General features: G+C 32.5%; 1 protein-coding gene across 1 annotated transcript; it reads right to left on the bottom strand.

The window, feature by feature from the left end:
• Nucleotides 1-15,216: 15,216 nt before the first annotated feature.
• On the bottom strand, nucleotides 15,217-19,607 carry LOC139528355 (uncharacterized). Its single transcript, XM_071324300.1, has 4 exons — nucleotides 19,483-19,607; nucleotides 18,167-18,679; nucleotides 15,718-15,889; nucleotides 15,217-15,367 (listed from the first exon to the last, which is right to left on the bottom strand). The coding sequence occupies exons 1-4, from the start codon at nucleotides 19,547-19,549 to the stop codon at nucleotides 15,244-15,246; spliced, it is 876 nt and encodes a 291-aa protein (XP_071180401.1). The 5' UTR covers nucleotides 19,550-19,607; the 3' UTR covers nucleotides 15,217-15,243.
• Nucleotides 19,608-22,085: the final 2,478 nt, after the last annotated feature.

The raw sequence follows: 22,085 nt of genomic DNA, 5'->3' as shown, positions 1-22,085 counted from the left end.
CTCATTACCATGGAGATTATTTGGCCCCACCCCTCAGACAAAGTTTTGCTTAGTTTACATATAGTAGTTTTTGATTAGTTCAGTTTATGGGGAACCATTAGAGGTAGGTCAATGATATTTGGTATGCAGATGTGTAAACATTGGCAAATCTCACTTTTATGGAGATTATTTGGTCATGCCCCTCCAGTCATAGTCTATTGACCTTAACAACTTTTGGAAATTTAACATGATGAAGTTTATTATTCAGTCAGTTTTAAAGGAAATAACATTTACATCCACGATTTTTGGTACGCAGTTGTATAAGCACTGTCTCATCTCACTTATTTCTCACAAAGACTTTTTGGTCCTGTACCTTTTTACCTCACCTGGCCCATAGGGCCAAGTGAGCTTTTCTCATCAGTTGGCGTCCGTTGTCGTTAACTTTTACAAAAATCTTCGCTGAAACTACTGGTCCAAATTTACACAAACTTGGCCACTATCATTGTTGGGGTATCTAGATTTAGAAATGTGTCCGGTGACCTGGCCAAAAAACCAATATGGCCGCCATGGCTAAATTAGAACATAGGGGTAAAATGTAGATTTTGGCTTATATCCCTGAAACCAAAGCATTTAGAGCAAATCTGACAAGGGGTAAAATTGTTTATTAGATTATAATGTATCTGCCCTGAAATTTTCAGATGAATCCGAAAATCCGTTGTCAAAAACCTTCTCTGAAACTACTTAGATGAATTTTACCAAAGTTGTACACAATCATCATGAGGGTATCTAGTATTGTGTCCGATGACCCTGCCTGCAAAACAAGATGGCCGACATGACTGAAAATAGTATAGAGAAATAAATATGCAGTTTTTGGCTCATATCTCTGAAACCAAAGCATTTCGAGCAAATCTGCCAGGGTCAAAATAGTTCATTAGGTCAAGATTTATCTGCCTGGAAATTTTCTGACCATTCAGGCAACCTGTTGTTGGGTTGCTGCCCCTGAATTGGAAATTTTTATCAAATTTCGCAGCTTTTGGTTATTATCTTGAATATTATTATAGCAATAATGTAAACAGCAATAATGTAATGCAAAGTAAGACCTACAAATAAGTCAACTTGACCAAAATGGTAAATTGACCCTTTAAGGAGTTATTGCCCTTTATAGTCAATTTTTAACAATTTTCATAAATTTTTACAAAATATTTTCCACTGAAAATACTGGGCAAAGTTCATTATAGATCGAGAGAATTATACGCATCAAGAATGTTTAGTAAAGTAAGATCTACGAACAGATCACCATCACCAAAACACAATTTTTCATGAATCCCTGTGTGTTCTTTGTTTAAATGCACATAGATCGAGGTGAGCGACACAGTCTCTTTAGAGCCTCTAGTTTTTTTCACTGACATACATTTTCCATAATATGAATGTTTAGTTTTACTACTCTAATTTCAACTTTTACACTTTACTAGCAAAATAACATAAAAGCGAGACTCATTATATATGTTCTTTTTTATTATTATTTTTTGTTTACATACTTTATATGTTTAATTTCAAAGTTTGTTAATGGCAACAGACTTAACATTCCATTATGTTCATTTTATAAAGTTTTCCCGACTTAGAATTTGACTCGCATACATCACATCCTATGTATAGTACTGGAAAGGGCCTGTTCATAATGATAGATAGTGAGGCGGGTCTTCTTATTCCAATGTCCCTGATATTGTAGACGGTCAGAAGTTGACAATTGCTATCCAGTATGTGTAGTGTATGGTTGCCATTGTCAGCAACAAGATCATTGTCCAGTGGTGTAGTTACTGCGGAAATTGGATTAAAACTGCCGATATAATAATTGTAGACCGGATGTCCTGTGTAGATATTAATGACATCGTCTTTACCTAACATAATAACTCCTTTATTAAAGTACTCTACGATAAAAATATTTCCATTCGACGTACTGGTTATGGAATGTACAAGTTGTCCCTTAAATATAGGTTTTTTGTTTTTATCATTTTCATACCGTGTTAGATAACTACCATATGTATCCATAACAACAACAAATCTGACTCCACCCATTATAACTCTACCATCTTTTGAAACATGAACGCTCCAGATGTCTCTCGACATATCCTCACAGTATATAGACACTGACACGTTATTTGATCCAGCCTTGATCTGCATCAAGCTAGGTGTCCCTGTAGCCATTAGAATATCATTGGTAGGTGTCACAGCTATACCTAATATCACCATGTTAAAACAAGATATGACCTTTACTTTATCCCTTAAAAGTTGAACATTCTGTAGTGATGTAAAAGTATGATGTAAATCTCTCTTGGCTCCATCACCAATCCATAATGAACCATCGAAGGATAATGCTAGAAAATGGATGTTTATCTTTTCGGTTTGGTATTCTTTAACATTTATTAGTTTATCATTAGTTGGAGAACTACTTACTCAAGCTGTTTGGGGACCAGAGATTGACACCAATTCCTGGTCTTGTTCGTCCATTTCCTTGCTCTTTTGGTCCACTGTCTTATCTTGACGGCCCACGTCCTTTATGTCAATGATTTCATGTTCCTTTTCAGACTTAAATTTAGAATGTATTTTATCTTTACATTTACTACACATCAATAAGTCACAGTCGAGACACTTCCATTTTATTTTCGGGTCCCCTTCACACAACTGTCACTGTATGAGACATTGCTCTTGTGGTTTTGGACATTGCGTAACCAGTGATCACTATTTTAATTAGATTGTGACTCATCAGAGTTAGATATACAATGAACAAATGGGAAATTAGTATGCAATTTTGAATTTTGTCTAACATTAACTTTGTGACGTGCTTTTATCGCAGCGGCGACAGTGTTGGTTTAACAAAATTGTTAAAGTTTGTGTTTATGCCAGTTTATTACGACCCAAACATATTTAAAAACAAATGAGATTTGTTATGCAGTTGTGTTAATTATGACAAACCTCATTTCCCTAGAGACTTCGAGTCATTGTCCAATCAGTCATGATCGATTGTCAACGTTTATGGTTAGTCCAGTTTAAGTGGAACCACTTATGCTTAAGTTAGCGATATCAGGTATGCAGTTATATAAGAATAAGCACGTCTCGTTTTCATTGATATACATTGGCCCGTCTTCTTAGAAATATAATCGTGCGCAACATACGATTTTCGTTTGGTCATAATATTGGTGCACATTTGAAATAAGAGCACATAGAAAATAAATGTTTGTTTGCTTATTGATCGTTCGATTGCAAATAAGCATGCATATGCAGGTCGAATTAATTTACTAAAATAGTTAAATCTGTTGAGTGTGTGGACACTGATGGAATTCGACAAATTCGGCCTTCAACTGGTAAACGGGCTTTTTTTTGTACGGATTTCCCCTACATGCCCCTTAAAGAGTTACATGATTGACGAGACGCACGAAGAACCAGACAGATTCCTCCTCGTTATTGTTCTAGATGTTACATGCACCAGAGAAATCTAGATGACCGCTTTTGATATTGTTTTTCTGGATTTACCTTCAACAAATAAAGGCAACAGTAGTATACCGCTGTTCAAAAGAAATAAATCGATTGAGAGAAAACAAATCCGGGTTTCAAACTTAAACCGAGGGAAACACATCAACTATAAGAGGAAAACAACGAAACAACAGAAACTCTGAAGTGCAACAAAAAGCAAAAGACAATGCAACACACACAGAAACGAACTATAAGATAACAAATGATAAAAATTTACGAAAACCAGATTCACATTTTTTTTTCAGGGAAAGTTTCATCAAGGTGTTATAAGTATGTTCATTTTCATAAAGTTCCTGTTACAAAACTTTGATTTTTTTGGAAAGCTTTTCTAGGAATAGATTACCTTAGCCGTATTTGGCACACACTTTTTGGAATTTCGGGTCCTTAATGCTCTACAACTTTGTACAACTATGTTGATCTGAGCGTCACTGATGAGTCTTATGTAGACGAAACGCGCGTCTGACGTATACAATTATAATCCTGATACCTTTGATAACTATTTACCGCACTGGGTCGATGCCACTGCTGATGGACGTTTCGTTCCCGAGGGTATCACCAGCCCAGATGAATATCAATTATATGTATGGTCATTTTTATAAATGTCCTGTTACAAAACTTTGAATTGTTTGAATAACTTAGGATTTTCTTATCCTAGAAATAGATTACCTTAGCCGTATATGGCACAACTTTTTGGACTTTGGATCCTCTATGCTCTTCAACTTTGTACTTGTTTGGCTATATAACTATTTTGATCAGAACGTCAGTGATGAGTCTTATGTAGACAAAACGCACGTCTGGCGTATCAAATTATAATCTTGGTACCTTTGATAACTATTGTAAGATACATACACTTTCCAATGTTCCTAAAGGCTGTAACAAATGAGAACATTTATTATTAGATACTTTAATCTTTCAAATCATATACTTTCTAGCCGTATAAAATTTAATGACAAACAACAACGTCGCTGCTGCAAGCGAAATGTTAAGGTCAACGAACTGAGGATAATACAAAAATTCTTTATAACCTTGTATCTACCACTAATTAAGACTGTAATCTGATATTCAGGTGTAAATAGATCCAAAGGCACAAAAAGATCAAAACGAGATTCTAAATCCATAAAAAGTTGCCCTACTGGAACGAAACATAAACTCCATCTTTAAGTAGATATATAGTATTACAAGTTCAGTAATAAGTAAATTTTGACACATAAAAAGACATCTCGTTTTCTGGATTTCTCGTTTAAATGGTTTTATACTAGTCATTTTTGTGGCCCTTTATAGCTGGCTGTTTATGCTCTGTATTGAATAAACTCGTCATAGATACCAGGACTAAATTTTGTATATACGCCAGACGCGCGTTTCGTATACAAAAGACTAATCAGTGACGCTCGAATCCAAAAAAGTTTAAAAAGCCAAAATAAAGTACGAAGTTGAAGAGCATTGAGGACTGTTGTACTTTGACCTATAATGTTTTACTTTTACAAACTATGACTTGGATTGAGAGTTGTCTCATTGGCACTCATATCACATCTTCTTATATCTATCCGAACAAAAATAGCTCTGTGTAATACGATAGGGATTCAATAATATACCCTCTTAGTCGCAAAAAATATCGTATCACCAGGTCACTTTTACTCAAAAACTTCATTTAGATACAAGAGTTGTGAATGGTTGTGAAGGTCACAGGTCCTCGTATGTGAGATGTCGGTTCGCAATGTTTTGATCAAACAGTTTCGCTCTTATTTTAACGTACCGTTTATCTTAATGCAATTTATATTGCTTTATATAAAATGATATAAATAGTCACTATGGTATGAGAAGGTTATAAAAATTTTCACAAATTTAGAGCACCTTTACCGTACTCAGAACACAAGGCGATTAAGATATGCTTTTCTATATGTTACTTCATACAAACGAACTGACTGAAACCTTGGTAAACGTTAGGTTGATTTGTTTGAATGAAGACTACAACTTATAGATTCTAATAACACGCCCTTATGCAGTCGCTTAGTTCTGATTTATTTATTTTTGCTTTTGGCTATATAGTAGTTATATTAAAGAGCATTTTTTTCAGTAACATAAAAAACATGTAAATTAATCGGGTTAAACCAGACGACATTTATGACACAACCTTCATGATAGATTTTTTCCATTTGAGTATAAATATACCTAGTTTCACTCCAGCTTTACGTTTCATCAACAGGATCCTATCTACAGACAAAATGGAAAAACTCATCATTGTGTTGATACTTCTAGGTAAGTTCTTCGGTCTTGAATTTACCATTACAACTTTTTCTTTCCTGTTATCATGTTATTATAAGGTTATTCATGTCTTGGTGTAAATAAGAAAAAACAATAAAAGAGTTAACAATAAAAACAACACATTAAACAATTTTATGTATCCGATGCGCTCTTCGGGATTTCCTTTCATGAAAAACACTCAGAGTCGAATATTCGAAAGCCGAGAATGTATAAGAATCGAAAGAATTAATTCAATAGCTCTATATAACAAAAAAATATCTAAAAAATAGTAAAATACATATAAGGTCAGCATTATTAATTTATTCAAAATTTGCGTCACTGATGAGTCTTATGTTGACTAAACTCACGTCTGGCGTACTAAATTATAATCTTGGTACCTTTGATAAATATTTACGCCACTGGGTCGATGCCACTGCTGGTAGACGTTTGCGTCCTCGATGGTATCACCAGCACAGTAGTCAACACTTCGGTGTTGACATGAATACTAATAATGTGGTCATTTTTATAAATTTCCTGTTTACAAAACTTTCAATTTTTTGAAAAACTAAGGCTTTTCTTATCCCAGGCATAGATTACCTTAGCCGTATTTGGCACAACGTTTTGGAATTTTGGATCTAAAATATAATTATGGTACCTTTGATAACTATTGTGCAATTGATTTTGTCTGTGTTTGTGTAAGAACGGGATAATATTTTAAAGGAGGGACATATCTGTTCATAGAGTATAAATTAAAAAAATATTAAGAACTGTTATAGTGCTGTAACGGAAGGCATATTATTTAATCAAGTGTTGTTTTTGAAATATTTCTTCGACTTCACATGCAAATAACCCTTTTAAAGATTTCTTGCGTCTGCACAAAGGTGTTTTGGCGATATTTTTTTTAGCTTGTTTTAACAAAATTGAAACAAACACAATTAACAGCGATATATAAGTTCAATACGCCGCTTTTATAAATGTTCGAAACAAAAACAAAATCCTATTCGCTTTTTTAGTTTAAATCGTAGCTATAATGCCCCTTTGATTGGGCGTCATTGTCGCGTGCCGCAAAGCAGATCACTGCTCGACAAAGGAAATAATCTGATTCAAATTATAATTTAGAGTACAATTCACGATTACAGAGATGTGTGTTTGAGTTCAGCAATGCTGCTATGATTATTGCTATAACTTGACATTGCTGATTATATAATTCGACATATGATTGACTTATTGTTGTATACACCAAATTTGTTTAACAGTTCTTGAAAAAAACAATGTTTGATATATGATAAAAACTGTTCGCTCTTGTAAGTTTTTTTTGTGATGATAATTTATCTGACTGCTAATTAAAGCAATGATTTTCTTTTGATTTTCAGTCATATTTGTAAATCCCAGTTTAGCCCAAGAATGCACAGATATCAATGGCTTCCGTAAACAACGACAACTTCAGTGGGATAAATGTTTAAATACATGTATTTTAGGTCTTTGCACATCGCCTGACTGTACGACACTTGTTAACACGTGTTCGGGAACTTGCATTCCTACTGCATTCAGGGCTCCTCCAAGCTGCAGAAATCAACAGGCTATAAAACAGGTTGTACAAAGGGAAGATAATCAATGGAACAAATGCATAACAAAATGTACTTCCGGATCATGCCGTGATTCCTGTAAATCTACAACCATATGTGGAACATTGTTTAGGTGTGTTTCAAGAAACTCTTCACTTTAAATGTAAAATTGATGACCAATGTTTTTTTTTATTAATTGATAGGAGTACTCTTTCCACAAAATAATCAACTACATAGGAATTCACCATTTGAATAGACCAAATATAATTTTAACAGATATAAAAACCACACAGATGAACATTTTGGATCCCGCGCTAACATGTTTAACCCCGCTACATTCTGTATGTATGTGCCTTTCTAAAGTCAGGATTCTGTATTTCCGTGGTTGTCGTTTGTATCTGTCATGTCTGTGTTACATATTTTTTTTTCGTTATTTTTTTGTACATAAATAAGGCCGTTAGTTTTCTTGTTTGAATTGTTTTACATTCTCATTTCGGGGCCTTTTATAGCTGACTATGCGGAATAAGCTTTGTTCATTGTTGAAGGCCGTACGGTGACCTATTGTTGTTAATTTCTGTGTGATTTGGTCTCTTGTGGAGAATTGTCTCATTGGCAATCATACCACATCTTCTTTGTTATATTATATTATTTCATTTAAATTTGCTGTTACAAAATTTTGATATTTGTTTTCAAAATTTAAGAATGTGCATGTCTCCCTTATGACTCAAACTGATTCCTAATTCGAGTTGAATTGGGTAAATCTTTGGTCCTTAATAGTTTAATTAGCTCTTTAAGGTTTTAGTAGGTTTACTAGTAGTTTTCGAGAGTTTCACCAGCCCTAGGCCAGTACATCAGTTATTATTATCATACCGACAACACTAAAAAAACACTCTTATTTATTCCACACAAGCTACAATATTATATCATGTTGATAAGCATAAGTCCTCATTTATTCCTCGCAAGCTACACTATTATATCATGTTGAAAAAGGAATAAGTAGTATAACTTAGTTCAAAAGTCATAAATTATGTGAGAGAAAACAAATCCATATTAAAAACTAAAACCGAGGGAAACACATCAACTATAAGCGGAAAACAAAAGAACAACAGGAACACTGAAGTGCAACAAAAACAAACGCAAACATACATAGATATGAAAAACTATCTGATAGCAAATGTTATATTCCTGACTTGGTACAGGACATTTAAAATAAACCTGATGAATTGAACTTGGTTTTATGGCTAGCCTAACACCCCGCTTTATGACAATGCTAAAAAATATTGCTAAAATGACAACACTACGTAACCGAAATTCAGCACAAACACACGTACAACATTTATCACAGAGAAACACACACACATAAATGATATGATAGTCGACCGTGACAACATGCAAACTAGAGAACAACAACGAACATATTATTCCATCAACGTCAAAAACCACGGGATATAAAAATATTGACGTGCTTACGTAACTAACATGCAATCTCGAAATTTATACAATTATTTTCACAATACTCGTCCAAAGAATTTTCATAACAATGATGTTATAGTAAGGCAATTTAATAATTATTTGGACTACAAACGATGTGACATAATGTATTTATTCAGACGTGATTACATTAGAAAAGTCTATTTAAGTCTGTAAACACAATTTATACGTAACACGCGGGTAAATTAGTATTGATTTGTTTTATTTTTACATAATTCACAGTTTTTAAGTCACCTTTTTTAAATTGGAGTTCATACAAGAAGAAAGTTTGTAATTCTTTCAGGAACTGTGTTAGAAATTAGAAATGTGAGCAGCCGCCATGTTTAAAAATGCTATTTCATAACAAGACCAACAACACTACGCTTGCGCTTAAGTACACACACAAAAACCGTTTTGTTTTTCGTTTTGATGGCGGACCACGCTTCATTTGAGACTGTCCGTTTCCTTAGCACCTGCTAACGACACCAATAAAGCGATTTCACGTCATCATTCAGTTTGCTTATTTTAATAAAAACAGCGTACGTGATCTGTTTATTCATATCAGGTTCCCTTTAGTTTCTTTTATATTCCCTGCTTGGTTTCTTATTATAATGAGCACAATTATTAGACATACCAAAGATGATTTATTGAGACTATAAAGATTTATCATGTTAATATAAATGGATGTTTCTGGATAAAAAAACACACACAAACAAAATCAGTCATAATTTATCTACAACAACTTTACCATATTTAGAATAACCTATCGTAGTCACGGTTGGACGAAATTATCCGCAAAAGATTGATGATATACTTAATATACAGATATGCCACGTTTTGTTTGACAGGATTGAGATTAAATGACTGAATCAAGTATTTAGAGGCCGAGCAATAATCTTTCTGTAACGAAGAACAATAGGTAATAAAGTTCAGTCCGCTATACTTTTGTTCAGTTGGTAACTTTGAAACGCAGTTTTCCATTTGTTCTAGAACTGATTCTTTGTTACTGTTTGGGGAACCATACTTCTCGTGCCAAAGAAATTCAAGAAGGAGTCCATAAAGGAATGGATGAAAACTAATTATAGTCAATACATAACTCCAATGCCGCTGGTTTTGGTAAAACTGGCAATTCTGCAGTCATAAATGTAACATCAAACCAACATTTCTCCCAAACAAGAGTGAACACATTGCACACACTTATCTCATAGCCTTCCTTCTTGAAGTGTTCTAATTCTTCTATTGTTTTATACGGATCTTGGATAATCAAGTCTTGCTCGATAATTCTGTTAGATATTGCAATTTCATGAATTTTGGCGATACGTGAGAGATTTCGAAACCGCTCGAATGTGCGGTTAAGAACTTGTTTAACGTACTGACTATAGCTTTGCATGAACAGATGATTGCCTTGGTTGGCTGTCACAGTTCGTATAATTTTTAGGCATTCATCCTTTACACCATCATCTAAACAACACGTAGCAATACGAAGGCTGGAGTGTGTAAGGTCAGTAACACTCGATATCATACCTCTTAAATATTCATTTTTTGTGTCTGAACTTTCAATTAGTCCAGAAGACTCCTTTCTTTTTTTCATTAAGATATATTGTTGAACTACTATGCAATTTTGCAATAGCTTCTTGTACGGTTGTGCATAACTTATTGAAGTAAGTTTATCAAGCACTTCTGTACATCTCAGATAAATATTTGAAATGTTGTGTCCATCATAAAGATTCAGGAATGAGTGAACACTAGTAACATGAAACTGATTTGCCATTGCCACTCTTATTCGCAGCCATTCTTCAATGAACATTTCTTCACTAATAATAGTCAGTGTTGAAAGTGGAGTATTTTCATACATTTGGTAAGTTGATAAAAGTAACCTGATGCCACTTACTGGGTCTTCAAGAAAAGCTTCTAGACTTTGTTTTGTTTTGGTTTGTATTTCCCGAGTGAATTCGTTCGAATTAAATTGATTCCGATTTGTAATGAAATAATTTGGGAGGAACCCTTTCTCGACAAAGGTTTTTAATTTCGAAATACAAAAGCAAACACAATGCACTAAGTTTGATGACTTCCAAAATTCCTCTGATTTTTCTTCCATGCACCAAAACATTAAAGTTTTCATAGAATAAGAGGTTATGTTTTTACCCGCTGGTTTCGAAATCCTGCTGCTTTTCAACAGTTTAAGAAACATAATGCAATGGGTTTGCGTTTCATTAAAAGACTCGATAAGTAGCAGTTCTGCTTTATTAAAGGACATTCTCCATTGAATTTCACTCTCATTTGATTCTTTACTTCCAACTCCAGCGAGAAAATAACCCGAGTTGATTATCTCGTGTTGCAGCTCTTTCGTTGGCCATTTTGAAATCCTTTCTCGCACCTGCCACTCTGACGCTTCATCGGGCCATGTTTCGCCTTTCAGACAAAAAACAAAATCAGTGTCATCTATACCATAACAACTGTCTTTTTCAAAGTTTGCAATATTAACTGGCGTTAGTCCACCTTCTTGTTCAAAGTATGAAGCTAAGTTTCGAGGATGAAGATCGACACTAACTGCCGGACCATGGATGTTAAAATTTGTCTGAAACTGTTCTTCGGTTTCAAATATTTTTTCTTTCATAGTATTTTTCAAGAAAACTTTATTGTTTTGGAATTCACAATGTTTTTCTAAATCTTTACTTATTTGTGAAACGGCTAATTTTGAATAACCTGGATTGGTAATATCAGGCACTCGAAGAACATGATTTAGTTTCGGAAACAAGGCTTCAACATGGCTTTTTTCGTTTATATCCTCATATATCTTAAATCTATAACCAATTATGATGATATCTGTATCACTTGAAGACAAATGTTTGAATTTCGGATCATATATCATTCCTAGACCTTCAGCAGCGCTTCCAGCAATGATTACCTTAGGTTCATGTTCTAGATTTTTAATAATGTTTCCAACTTTGTAAGAATACATAGTCTCTCTCCGGTGTAAGTTTATCAATGGCAGTGATAAGCCACATGCCTTCATAACCATTGATAGACGTAAACCTTCTGCGGACGAATCCATGATTGTAAGACAATGTTCCGTTTCATTTAACAGTATATTCCTTTTTTTCATGAAACAATGAGCATAAGTCTATTAGTATCGTGTATATGGTTGATAATTCGTTTAAACAACTTCAACACATAAATGAAAGTTTCTGAAGAGCTACAATTGTATGTTTTTATCTGTTATAACTAACATACTATTCGATCAAAGTTCCGAATTATAAATCAATATGAAAGTGGTGACATTTTATTTAGACAAGGAAATTTATTGATGCAATATCATTTTTGAATGTACAAAGTATACGCAGACCTCACTGATAACGAATGTTATATAATTGTGTACATTGGGTTTAACAAGGTAACTTATCATATTCAATTCATTTAAACTGCAACTACCTGTGTTTATTTTCTAAATATAGTAACATAGCGATGTTTTGTATAATGTCAATTTCATCATGGAACACTTTCTTCATAATCAGGGGTTCATTAACATGATTAAGGGATGAAAATAAGTTTGACAAAATTTGTGTTACGATTTAAAAAGCTATCGATGTATTAATTTAAGTTGCAGTATAAAAACAATATTAGGTCAATGTCATAAAAATATAAACTTTTTTTGTACGCGGCAAAAACAGGAGAAGGGCTCGGTAGAACCTCGCTCTTCCCCAGTTCCTCATACAAATAAGTTTATACTTTTCCGTCATTGACCTAATATTGTATATTTATAGGTATAACACTGTTTTAAATATAACATTACACTGCTGAATCACAGGAAGTTGAGTTGATCCCTATAAAAAGCATTTGAATTATAGCCAAATATATATATATATTAAGTCTTCCTTACATTCAGAGAAACCTGATTTCATAAGATAGGTCCAAAATGCTTAGGTAGTACTTCAACTTGGAATGAAAACGGGAATCTGACAAAATAAATTTCCAATTATTAGAGGTGACCTTTAAAACTTTGATTATTTCAAAATACTTTTCTATCCAGGAATATATTTCTGAATTTGGCAAATCTTTTCTGAATTTGGGTCCTCGATTAGTTCTCTCAGACTTCACACTTTATTCGACCTTTTAACTTCCAGATGTGCGCATATTTTGTAGACATGCACGTCTGGCGTACACAATTTTAATCCTGGTATCTAAAACTAGTTTCTAAATGTACAATGAATCTCTCTTGCTAATTTGTTTGGTTTATATGCAATTTATGCTTCTTTGTTACTTCTTTGTTTGTTTTTGTAGTAATTAAGATTATAACACAATGTTAACTGCTGTATCCCTATTTTTGACACTTTTACCTTTCCGTCTGTTTGTTTTGTTCACACATCGTTGTCAATATAATAGAATTTGATGCGACTTTTATAAAAGTGAGAGGTTTAGCTTGCTTTAAAACCAGGTTTAAAGCACCATTTGCTATATACGAAAATGCCTGTTCCAAGTCAGAAATATGACAGTTGTTATTCATTCGTTTGATGTGTTTCAGCTTTTCATTTTGATTAGGGACTTTCATATTTGAATTTCCAAGTCGAGCAGTATATAGTTACCTTTCCGGGGGTCATGATATCACCATAGGTTAGAGTAGAGTTCGTGTTGCTCAGTCTTTAATTTTCTATGTTTTGTTTTGTGAGTAGTTGTGTTTCTTTTGGTCTTTTCCGTTTTTTGACTGATCAATTTATTTTGGTTTTTTTCGTTTTTCATTTTTGGTGCATTAGGAAAAAAGTAAAATCACAAAAATACTGAACTCCGAGGAAAATTCAAAACGGAAAGTCCCTAAAATTCATATTCTTAAACTGTCATCACACGATGAAATTTTCAACATTTTAAAAAGTACCAGAGACAGGATGTATGAAAAATTGACCCTAGAAATTATACTTAGAGGAAAGCTTAACTTGAAATAATGTTTTTTTTTGGTTTAAATTCCTGTAGGAATCTGATGGTTCGATGATGAAATTTAACGAACTAAATGAGAAGGGGATAATAATGTTAGTGAATGATAGCGGGATCATACGATTTTTACTTCTTGTATTATGATAAGTATTAATTCAGCTGACTGCCATGCATATTATGTTGGCACAATGCTAAAATATGGGAATAACCATACATGTTTCACTTATATTGACTCTGCCATCCCAATAAAACATGCAATGTAGTGAATCTGCCTCGGAATATTCCCAAAATGTAATGGAACAGAAATGCATGTAAACAGCAGATCTTTATTCATTGTTTATGGTTTTTGTTTTAAATTATCCACAAATTTTATAGACATTAGGAACTTAACATATCGCATTACCGTATGTTTAAGTCTATTGATACCTACTATCGGAATAAGGAGCAATGTTTCTAAAGGAACCAGAATAGTTTGTTCTGTAAAGGAGTAGGTCCGATAAGGACCGATTTTTGCCTCAAATTTCAGGTTCATCTGACGAAAGATTTTGGACACGTTTTAAACACTTAAGTGTCTATTTCAGTAAATTCAATTGGTTTGTGTAAAAAATGTTACTTTTCAGATGGTTTTTATCAAAAATAAAAGTGGCCGCATCCATGTTTATTTTAAACCTTTATACATGTGATGTATTATGGTCAAATACAACTTACATTTCAAAACTAAGAATGAACACAAATGCGGCCACTTTCATTTTAGACGGAATCCGTCTTAAATTTAACAAAATGCTAAAATTTTGAACACTTCAGTAATTTAGCATGACTTAATGATGCTAGTACCCGATATATGTGCATTGTATTGTCAAAAAAAGCCCATATTTATGTAGTAGAAGCATTCTTCTTTCCAATAAATAACTAAAAGTTTACATTTTAACAATTTTGTAAAACTCACTAACGATATGTTTTTCGTATTGTTCGATCTTAAAACACTAGTCGTCTGACTTGCAAATTTAGTCTTTTCAAGCATTTTGACTTTGTGTGAAATTACATCGCATGTGATACACGCATGGATGGAAAAGCTATTTCTGCCGAAGCACACCGTCATTCATCATTTGAATATCTATATACAGTCTCACACAACCAATGCAATACAATGTCATTGGAGTAATGATTCGAGATGTACTTACGTAAAAAAAATATAGGACTTCGGGAGATTAGTAGAATAAGCTTGACAAATTTATCGATAAGAACCGGCAAATCCGATCTCTAGTTTGCCAAAGCAGGAATTGAATAGAAAAATATGAATAAAACTCAGAAACCCTTCATTCAAACAACACACACAAAAAGAAACACCAATAGTTTGCATGTTTATAATAAGTGTGTCGAGCATGTCATTCGATTTTCGGATTTCATTGAGATGTGGTGTGTTAAGCGATTAAAAAAATATGGGTGTCATTAACAAAACAAATTGAAAAACGCTTTTCGTGTTGTTTTATCATTAAGAATATATATATTTTCTTTTGATAAAAAATAATATTTAGAAAAAGCATCCAATACACATTCCTTTGTCGTCGTAGCACTTTGAGTAGAACATCCAATTAACTTGGTGTGTTTGGGGAAAGTCTATAGTAACAGGCGATGTGGCTCCCAATATCTCACATCTGAAAAATAAATGAATAATGCTTAGAACATAGTAGCTTCTATGTTGATCAACAAGTAAATTTATAGATGAAATTAAATTTATATAAGCGAAAATCAATCATTAAAATTGAGATTAGAAATTGGGAATGTATCAAAGAGACAACAACAAGACCAACAATCAGAATACAGTCGAAGGTCACCAATGGGTCTTCAACACAGCGAGGGGAGGCGGGTTTCAGCTAACCCGTAAATGAAAATGTAAACTAGTTCAGTGAGAATAATTGTTTTCCTTCTTATCAGGAAACATTAAACATTAATGATTTAAAATCTAGTCGAACGAATTCAGATTTATATTCAATGCAATTATTACCTGTTTGTGGACGTCGTGGTGCTATCATAATTAAATCCCAAACAGATGTCGATACGACCACATGCTACTGCACAATTAGCTTTGGACCAGGAATTGGAGTATAAGACATCAATGTTTGCACGAAAGTCTTGAAGACTACAGCCTGAATAGAATCCACTGAATCGATTGTCAACTACAAATATAAGATACTATTTAAAGTATATGGCAACTAAATTTAAACTGTTCTAAAATTAGCATTTTCTTAGGTTGATATTAAGGAACATTTTGTATGTATAGAAAACAGATACAAAAGAAAGCAAATGTGTGGTTTTTTAAGACAAAAAGTAAGACGGAAATATGTCATGGGAACATATGCCAGCATGAATCTCCAATTTTTCCATGTATTTATCGTCATCTTTCCCGTTCTGTAATTTTCATTGATATGCAGGTTTTACGGGTGTTAATCACTACTTGCATTCTTTTTGAAAACAATTTATGGTATTAACATTTAATTGTCTTAATTGCAATATCAATAAATTTACCAGTAGTTTATTTTCATTATGTATATAATTGTTTAAAAAATTTCAGTACTTGAGACAGTCAGAATGCAACATTATCAAAATATTTATGGAAATCAAAATTTTTAGAAAAATGTAATAAAAATAAAATTTGGTGCTAAATCACATCAATGTCTAATTAGAACTAACTTTTTTCTGCTATTGAATTTGTATGAATTAATACCAAAATTTTAGAAGTGTTTCACCAAGAAACACAAAATGCATCCAATACATATTCTTGTATCACAAGAACTCTGTGTCACAATGAAACGTTTAGAAAAATAAATTCCTCATGTTAACGGTTTACAACATACATCCCACAATGTGACATCTTAACTCTTTATCATTGCTCATGCCCAACTTGGTTGTACTAAACTTGTTATACAGTCATGTTTTATAGATAATATGATTAATCACATTGAACAATGGTTCATCATAGTGAAGACTAGACTAGTTTGATAATTTTTCAATCATGCTACACATCTTCTTATTTTGTCTATCAAATACCATTTTCATATACAAAATTTGAAATCAACAAGTAATCATAAAAAGTAAAAACACAAAAATACTGAACTCCGAGGAAAATTCAAAAAGGAAAATCAAAAATCGAAAGGCAAAATCAAAAGTCCAAGCACATCAAACGAATGGATAACAACTGTCATATTCCTGACTTGGTACAGGCATTTTCTAATGTAGAAAATGGTGGATTGAACCTGGTTTTATAGCTAGCTAAACCTCTCACTTGTATGACAGTCGCATCAAATTCCATTACATTGTCAACGATGCATGAACAAAACAAACATACTCAAAGAGTAAAAATGTCAAAAATAGGGGTACAACAGTCAATACTGTGTTATCATCTCAATATCACTACATAAACAACAAATGTAACAAAGTAGCACAAAAAGGCATACATCAAATTCAACATTCTCATTTTGCTTTTCCTATACATTCATATGCATGCTATCGTAAAGTAATCTTAAAATAATCATAATAACATCTGTTTTTCACACTGTAATCGATTACATTATGATTGCTTGTAATCATAAATTGCATTATTACTGATTATATGAGATTACATTGCAAAATGTAATCGATTGCAGCTGGTTCCGATTACTGATTACGATTACCCCATGCCTGCATATGATTCACAATGGTATTTTTTTTAGTTCATGAATCTAAAACATGCCATTGACTATCATTGGTATGCAATTGTATCATTTTCTATATCATATTTTAACTGTTCTTTCAATTACGCCCTTTTTTGTTTCACTCATAAACATCCCAGACGGCATTCAACAATTGCATTTATTTCCCTATTACATTCTAAAGAATTTTAATATACCGCGCCATTTATTCATTTGTATTCAACATGTATCGTCCACACGCTATAGCGTTTATATGATATCTGTTCAGGAAAATAACCAAAATCTCACGGGTCACATATATGGTCCATTCTGCTGAATGTCCCCAAACAGAAAATTAATGATTTAACTATTTTAAAATTAGCATTTTCTTATGTTGACATTTATGAACATTTTGTATGTATAGAAAACAGATACAAAAGATAGCAAATGTGTTTTTTTTTCTTAAACAAATAGTAAGATGTAAAATAAGATGGAGATGTGTCAGGGGAACATATGGCAGCAGCTGATTATGTAATTTTATCATTTTCTAAGGCATATTTCATCTGTTCTTTCAATATTTTCTTTTTCTGTTTCAAATTTCGCCCTTTTCTTTGAAGTTCACTGTTTCACACATAAAAATCCTAAAAAGCATTTAACAATCGTATTAATTTTTCCATCACATTAAAAATAAATGCATGATACATTTAATCATTTATAATCCACACGTATAATCCACATGCCCTGTGTATATATAATATCTATACTAGAAAATAAACAAAATCTTACGGTTCACATAAATGGTCCATTCCGCTGTATCTCCCCAACCAGAGAAAATAAAGATTTTGTTAACATTTAAGGGATTTGTATCTGTCCCATCTACAATAACATCACTATTAAGAATAGCTCCTCCTCCAAGTTTTAAATGTCCAGTTTCCCAACTGAGCCAATATGATTTGTAACTGCTACAACTCTGTCGCTGGTCATCTAACAACTCTACAACTCCAATCCAATGTTGACTATTAGATGTCAAAGAGTCGTCATTCCGACGTCTTATGATTGCGTATGAATTATCAAAGCCACTTATGATAACTTCATACATAGGTTGTGTTTGGTCATTAGAACCTGATAAAATCAGGAATGTATTTTCACATGCTTTCACGTCGAACCTGATTGATTTTACGTCTTTAGCCTTCACTCCGAACGGTTCTAGATCTATAATATAATCCAGTATATTTGCAGTATGGAACGCATCCTCGTTTCCAATGTCTGGCGTACTAATAGGAATCATGACTTCTACAGCTAAAAGAATTAATTACAGATTATAACCTTAACAATAATTAAAGCAAAACGAAACTAATATGACTTAGACAATATAAAAAAAGTTATAAAAAAAAATAATGAAATAAAACCAAAAAATATCATATATCCCTCTAATATAAGAAAGTTAAAATTCATAAAAGGCAAACATAAATATGAATTTAAAAATTTTCTCAGTGAGACATTAACAAATTCCAAAAAAAAAAATGAAAAAGTAAACAAAATTATTATGAAAAACTGGTAACAGAAGCTAATCGATGTTCAAATTTCGTAAATCCATTTAGAATGAACAAATATAAAGAGAGATAAACTTGAGGGAATCGTATGAATGCAAAATGGAGTTGTTGTAGCGACAGAAAAAAAGCATCTCTAGCCATGCATCTCTAACCCGCAATGCGAATTCCCTCTCAGTTGAAATAGGAAATTGCACGAATATTTTTACTTCATAAGCAGATAGGATTAGCTATTGAATAGACAAATACACACAATATCAATTTTGATATTGAACGAGGCAGTTTTGTCGGCTAAAAAAAGACGCGTAATAAGACTTACGTCATACACAAATATGACCATTATCTCAAACATGCGTGTTCTTTTTTTCCAGCATTGTTGCGTTTCGTCAATCTTAGATTTTCTAACTGATAAAACGATAAGTATCACGAAGTTACGTAGAACCGAACTTTTCACATTATGTCTTACTTTTAAAAAGTGTGACTTGGATTGAGAGTTGTCTCATTGGCACTCATACCACATCTTCCTATATATATTAATTGTTTTTGACTTACCAGAAGCCTTTAAGATTGAGTACACAAGGACTATAAATCTCCAATCCTTTTCTGTATTTGTCATCATCTTTTCGGTACTGATTTCTTTTTAATCTATGAAAGTTTCACATTTTGATGAATCTGCAACAAAAACCTACAATAGATTAGATATTTAACCTAAATTATGTCATCAACTATTTGCTAGCATATCTGTTTTATATCTAATATCAGGTAAAACCAAAAAGTATCCAATCATAATTGAATTGTTCACATTAATCAATTTCACAATTAAAACAATGTATGTTTTACCCATTGAAAGTTTATACTAAATAAATAATTAAAGTGATACGAACGCATACCCTTTTCTGTTTACAAAATTTAGTAATACCTTTTTTGATTGTTTAAAAACATTGAGAATCAATCAAAGTTTTAATTACAATTGATAAATAAAGAGCAAATAGATTGAATAAATATGAACCATTTAGTCTATGTTTGATGCTTACATTTATTACGATTTTTCTGACATGATTATATGCTCTTTCAAGTTTAAATATTGAAATTTGTCCAGGCTTTTTTTGGCATTTTTGTTTTAATCCATCATACGTACTGTTCCTTGCATTTTATGATAATAGACATACTGCTTTTATGGTTTCAAATTTAATCACATTACACTCAATGATATATAATATATTGCAGCAACATTATCGAACTTTATATCTATTATAATTTTGTCAGTTTCCGTATGCAATACTTGTTTTCGTTTTATTCTGGAACCAGGCCGTTAAATTTCTGTTTAGAATTGTATTCAATTTTTTTTACGGGATTTATTTCTGGCTGGACATAACACTGGAGGCTCAGAAGCGCATCCTTATGTGAACCTTCAACATGAAGGCTTACACACTACTACTAGAAAACTTTACATATACATAAACACCAAGAAACGGTAGGAGCTATATGTAAAAAAGAACTTAAAAGGGGCACTAGAAGTAGAAATCGCTATTAACAACCGGTTAGGTTCAGCTTGTCAAAATACTCTAAGAAACATTGCCCATTAAATAGTTTACAAAAACTTGCAGTTACTGATTGCTAGTTCAAAGCTACTAAGACCTTAGAGAACATATCATGCATCTAAGACTAAATTATTAATTAGTACACATCCAACATCGAATGGATTCAGTCAGAGAAAAACATGACCTTGTGCAATGCCAAGCTACAGGTATCGACAGATTGTAGATCCATGAATGGGTATATGTATTTAACAATGATATTCAATTTGCTTTTAATTTACTGATAACAAAATCAATATAAGTACCAATAAAACAATATTCAATGATCTACTTACAGTGTTGAATTGGTAAGTTAGATTAGGATAAATTTATCAAAGGGTCCATAAGTTTACCAGGATTGTTTCTAAATTTCCGGGCACGATAAACAACATTTCCGTAGAAATGAGGATGTGCTATCCCGTTTGAAATAAGTGTTCTACAGGTACAACAAAACTTCAAATCAAAATCTTTATATCTATTGAAGAATTTAGTTAAGCTTTTTGGACCTTTTGGATTATAGCTCTTCATCATTTATATAAGCTTTGGATTTCAAATATTTTGGCCACGAGCATCACTGAAGAGACATGTATTGTCGAAATGCGAATCTGGTGCAAGAAAATTGGTACCGTTAATTTTATTTTAAGTAATTTGTGGTAACGAAATCCCATGCTAAATAATTTACCAGTAATACATAGATTACGTTTGTTAGAATTAAAAACGTCTACACAGACACGTGCATAGCGAACTAGTGGTGAAATATAAACACTGTAAGATGTTTAGACACTTTTATGAACCGTTTAAGATATTACATTCTAAACTCTTCCTTTGTTTAATTTTAATGAAAGTACTATATTTTTAAATCAAAAGTTGTTTTGGTGACATATTTTGTGAAACAATTCAATGTTACATCACTGAAAGGTTTTTTTTTCGTTTTTTGTTTTAATTTTAGAATTAATGTCTTCACGCTTTTCAATTTTTAGCAACGTGATTAAGTTTCCACTGCTGCAAAATGTTATTCACGTTTATTGTAGAGTAATGTGGAAATGATCACACTAACATGAGATTTATGTAATGTTCTACATCAATTATATTTCAAATTATAAAACTGAATGGATTTAAAAAATATCTGCTTACATTTCCGGAGCACCTGAGATCACTCCTAGTTCGTAATGCTTAGGTTTGAGATTTCTATGTTTTGGTTTGTGTGCTTTTGTCGGTTGGTCCCTTTTATTTTTAGCCATTGTGTTGTAAGAGAACTTTCAACTTATGAGTTTTAAGGTAGATCATAAGTAAATATTTTTTGAGACAGAATTTTCTTATACTTAGACAAAATGAAGATTTTACTATGCTCTTTTCAAAAATATAATAAAAAGTATGGGTCACCGTGCTATTTTTCTTGCTATGAGTCGTTGAAAATTGCCTAAATATTGTTAGATTGTTCATGGAAAAACACATTTGTGTGCATAAAAAAAAATCTATGAGATAGAATTTTGAAATAAATTGTGAAAAGATAGTTTTTGTAATATATTTTAAGAAAATAAAAAGAAAAAATGGTGTCACCGAACTTGTTTTCTTGCT

Source organism: Mytilus edulis, chromosome 6 (genome assembly GCF_963676685.1).
Source record: "Mytilus edulis chromosome 6, xbMytEdul2.2, whole genome shotgun sequence".
Taxonomy (NCBI): domain Eukaryota; kingdom Metazoa; phylum Mollusca; class Bivalvia; order Mytilida; family Mytilidae; genus Mytilus; species Mytilus edulis.
Note: the sequence above shows the minus strand (reverse complement) of the source record. Positions and strands in the feature narration are given on the sequence as shown.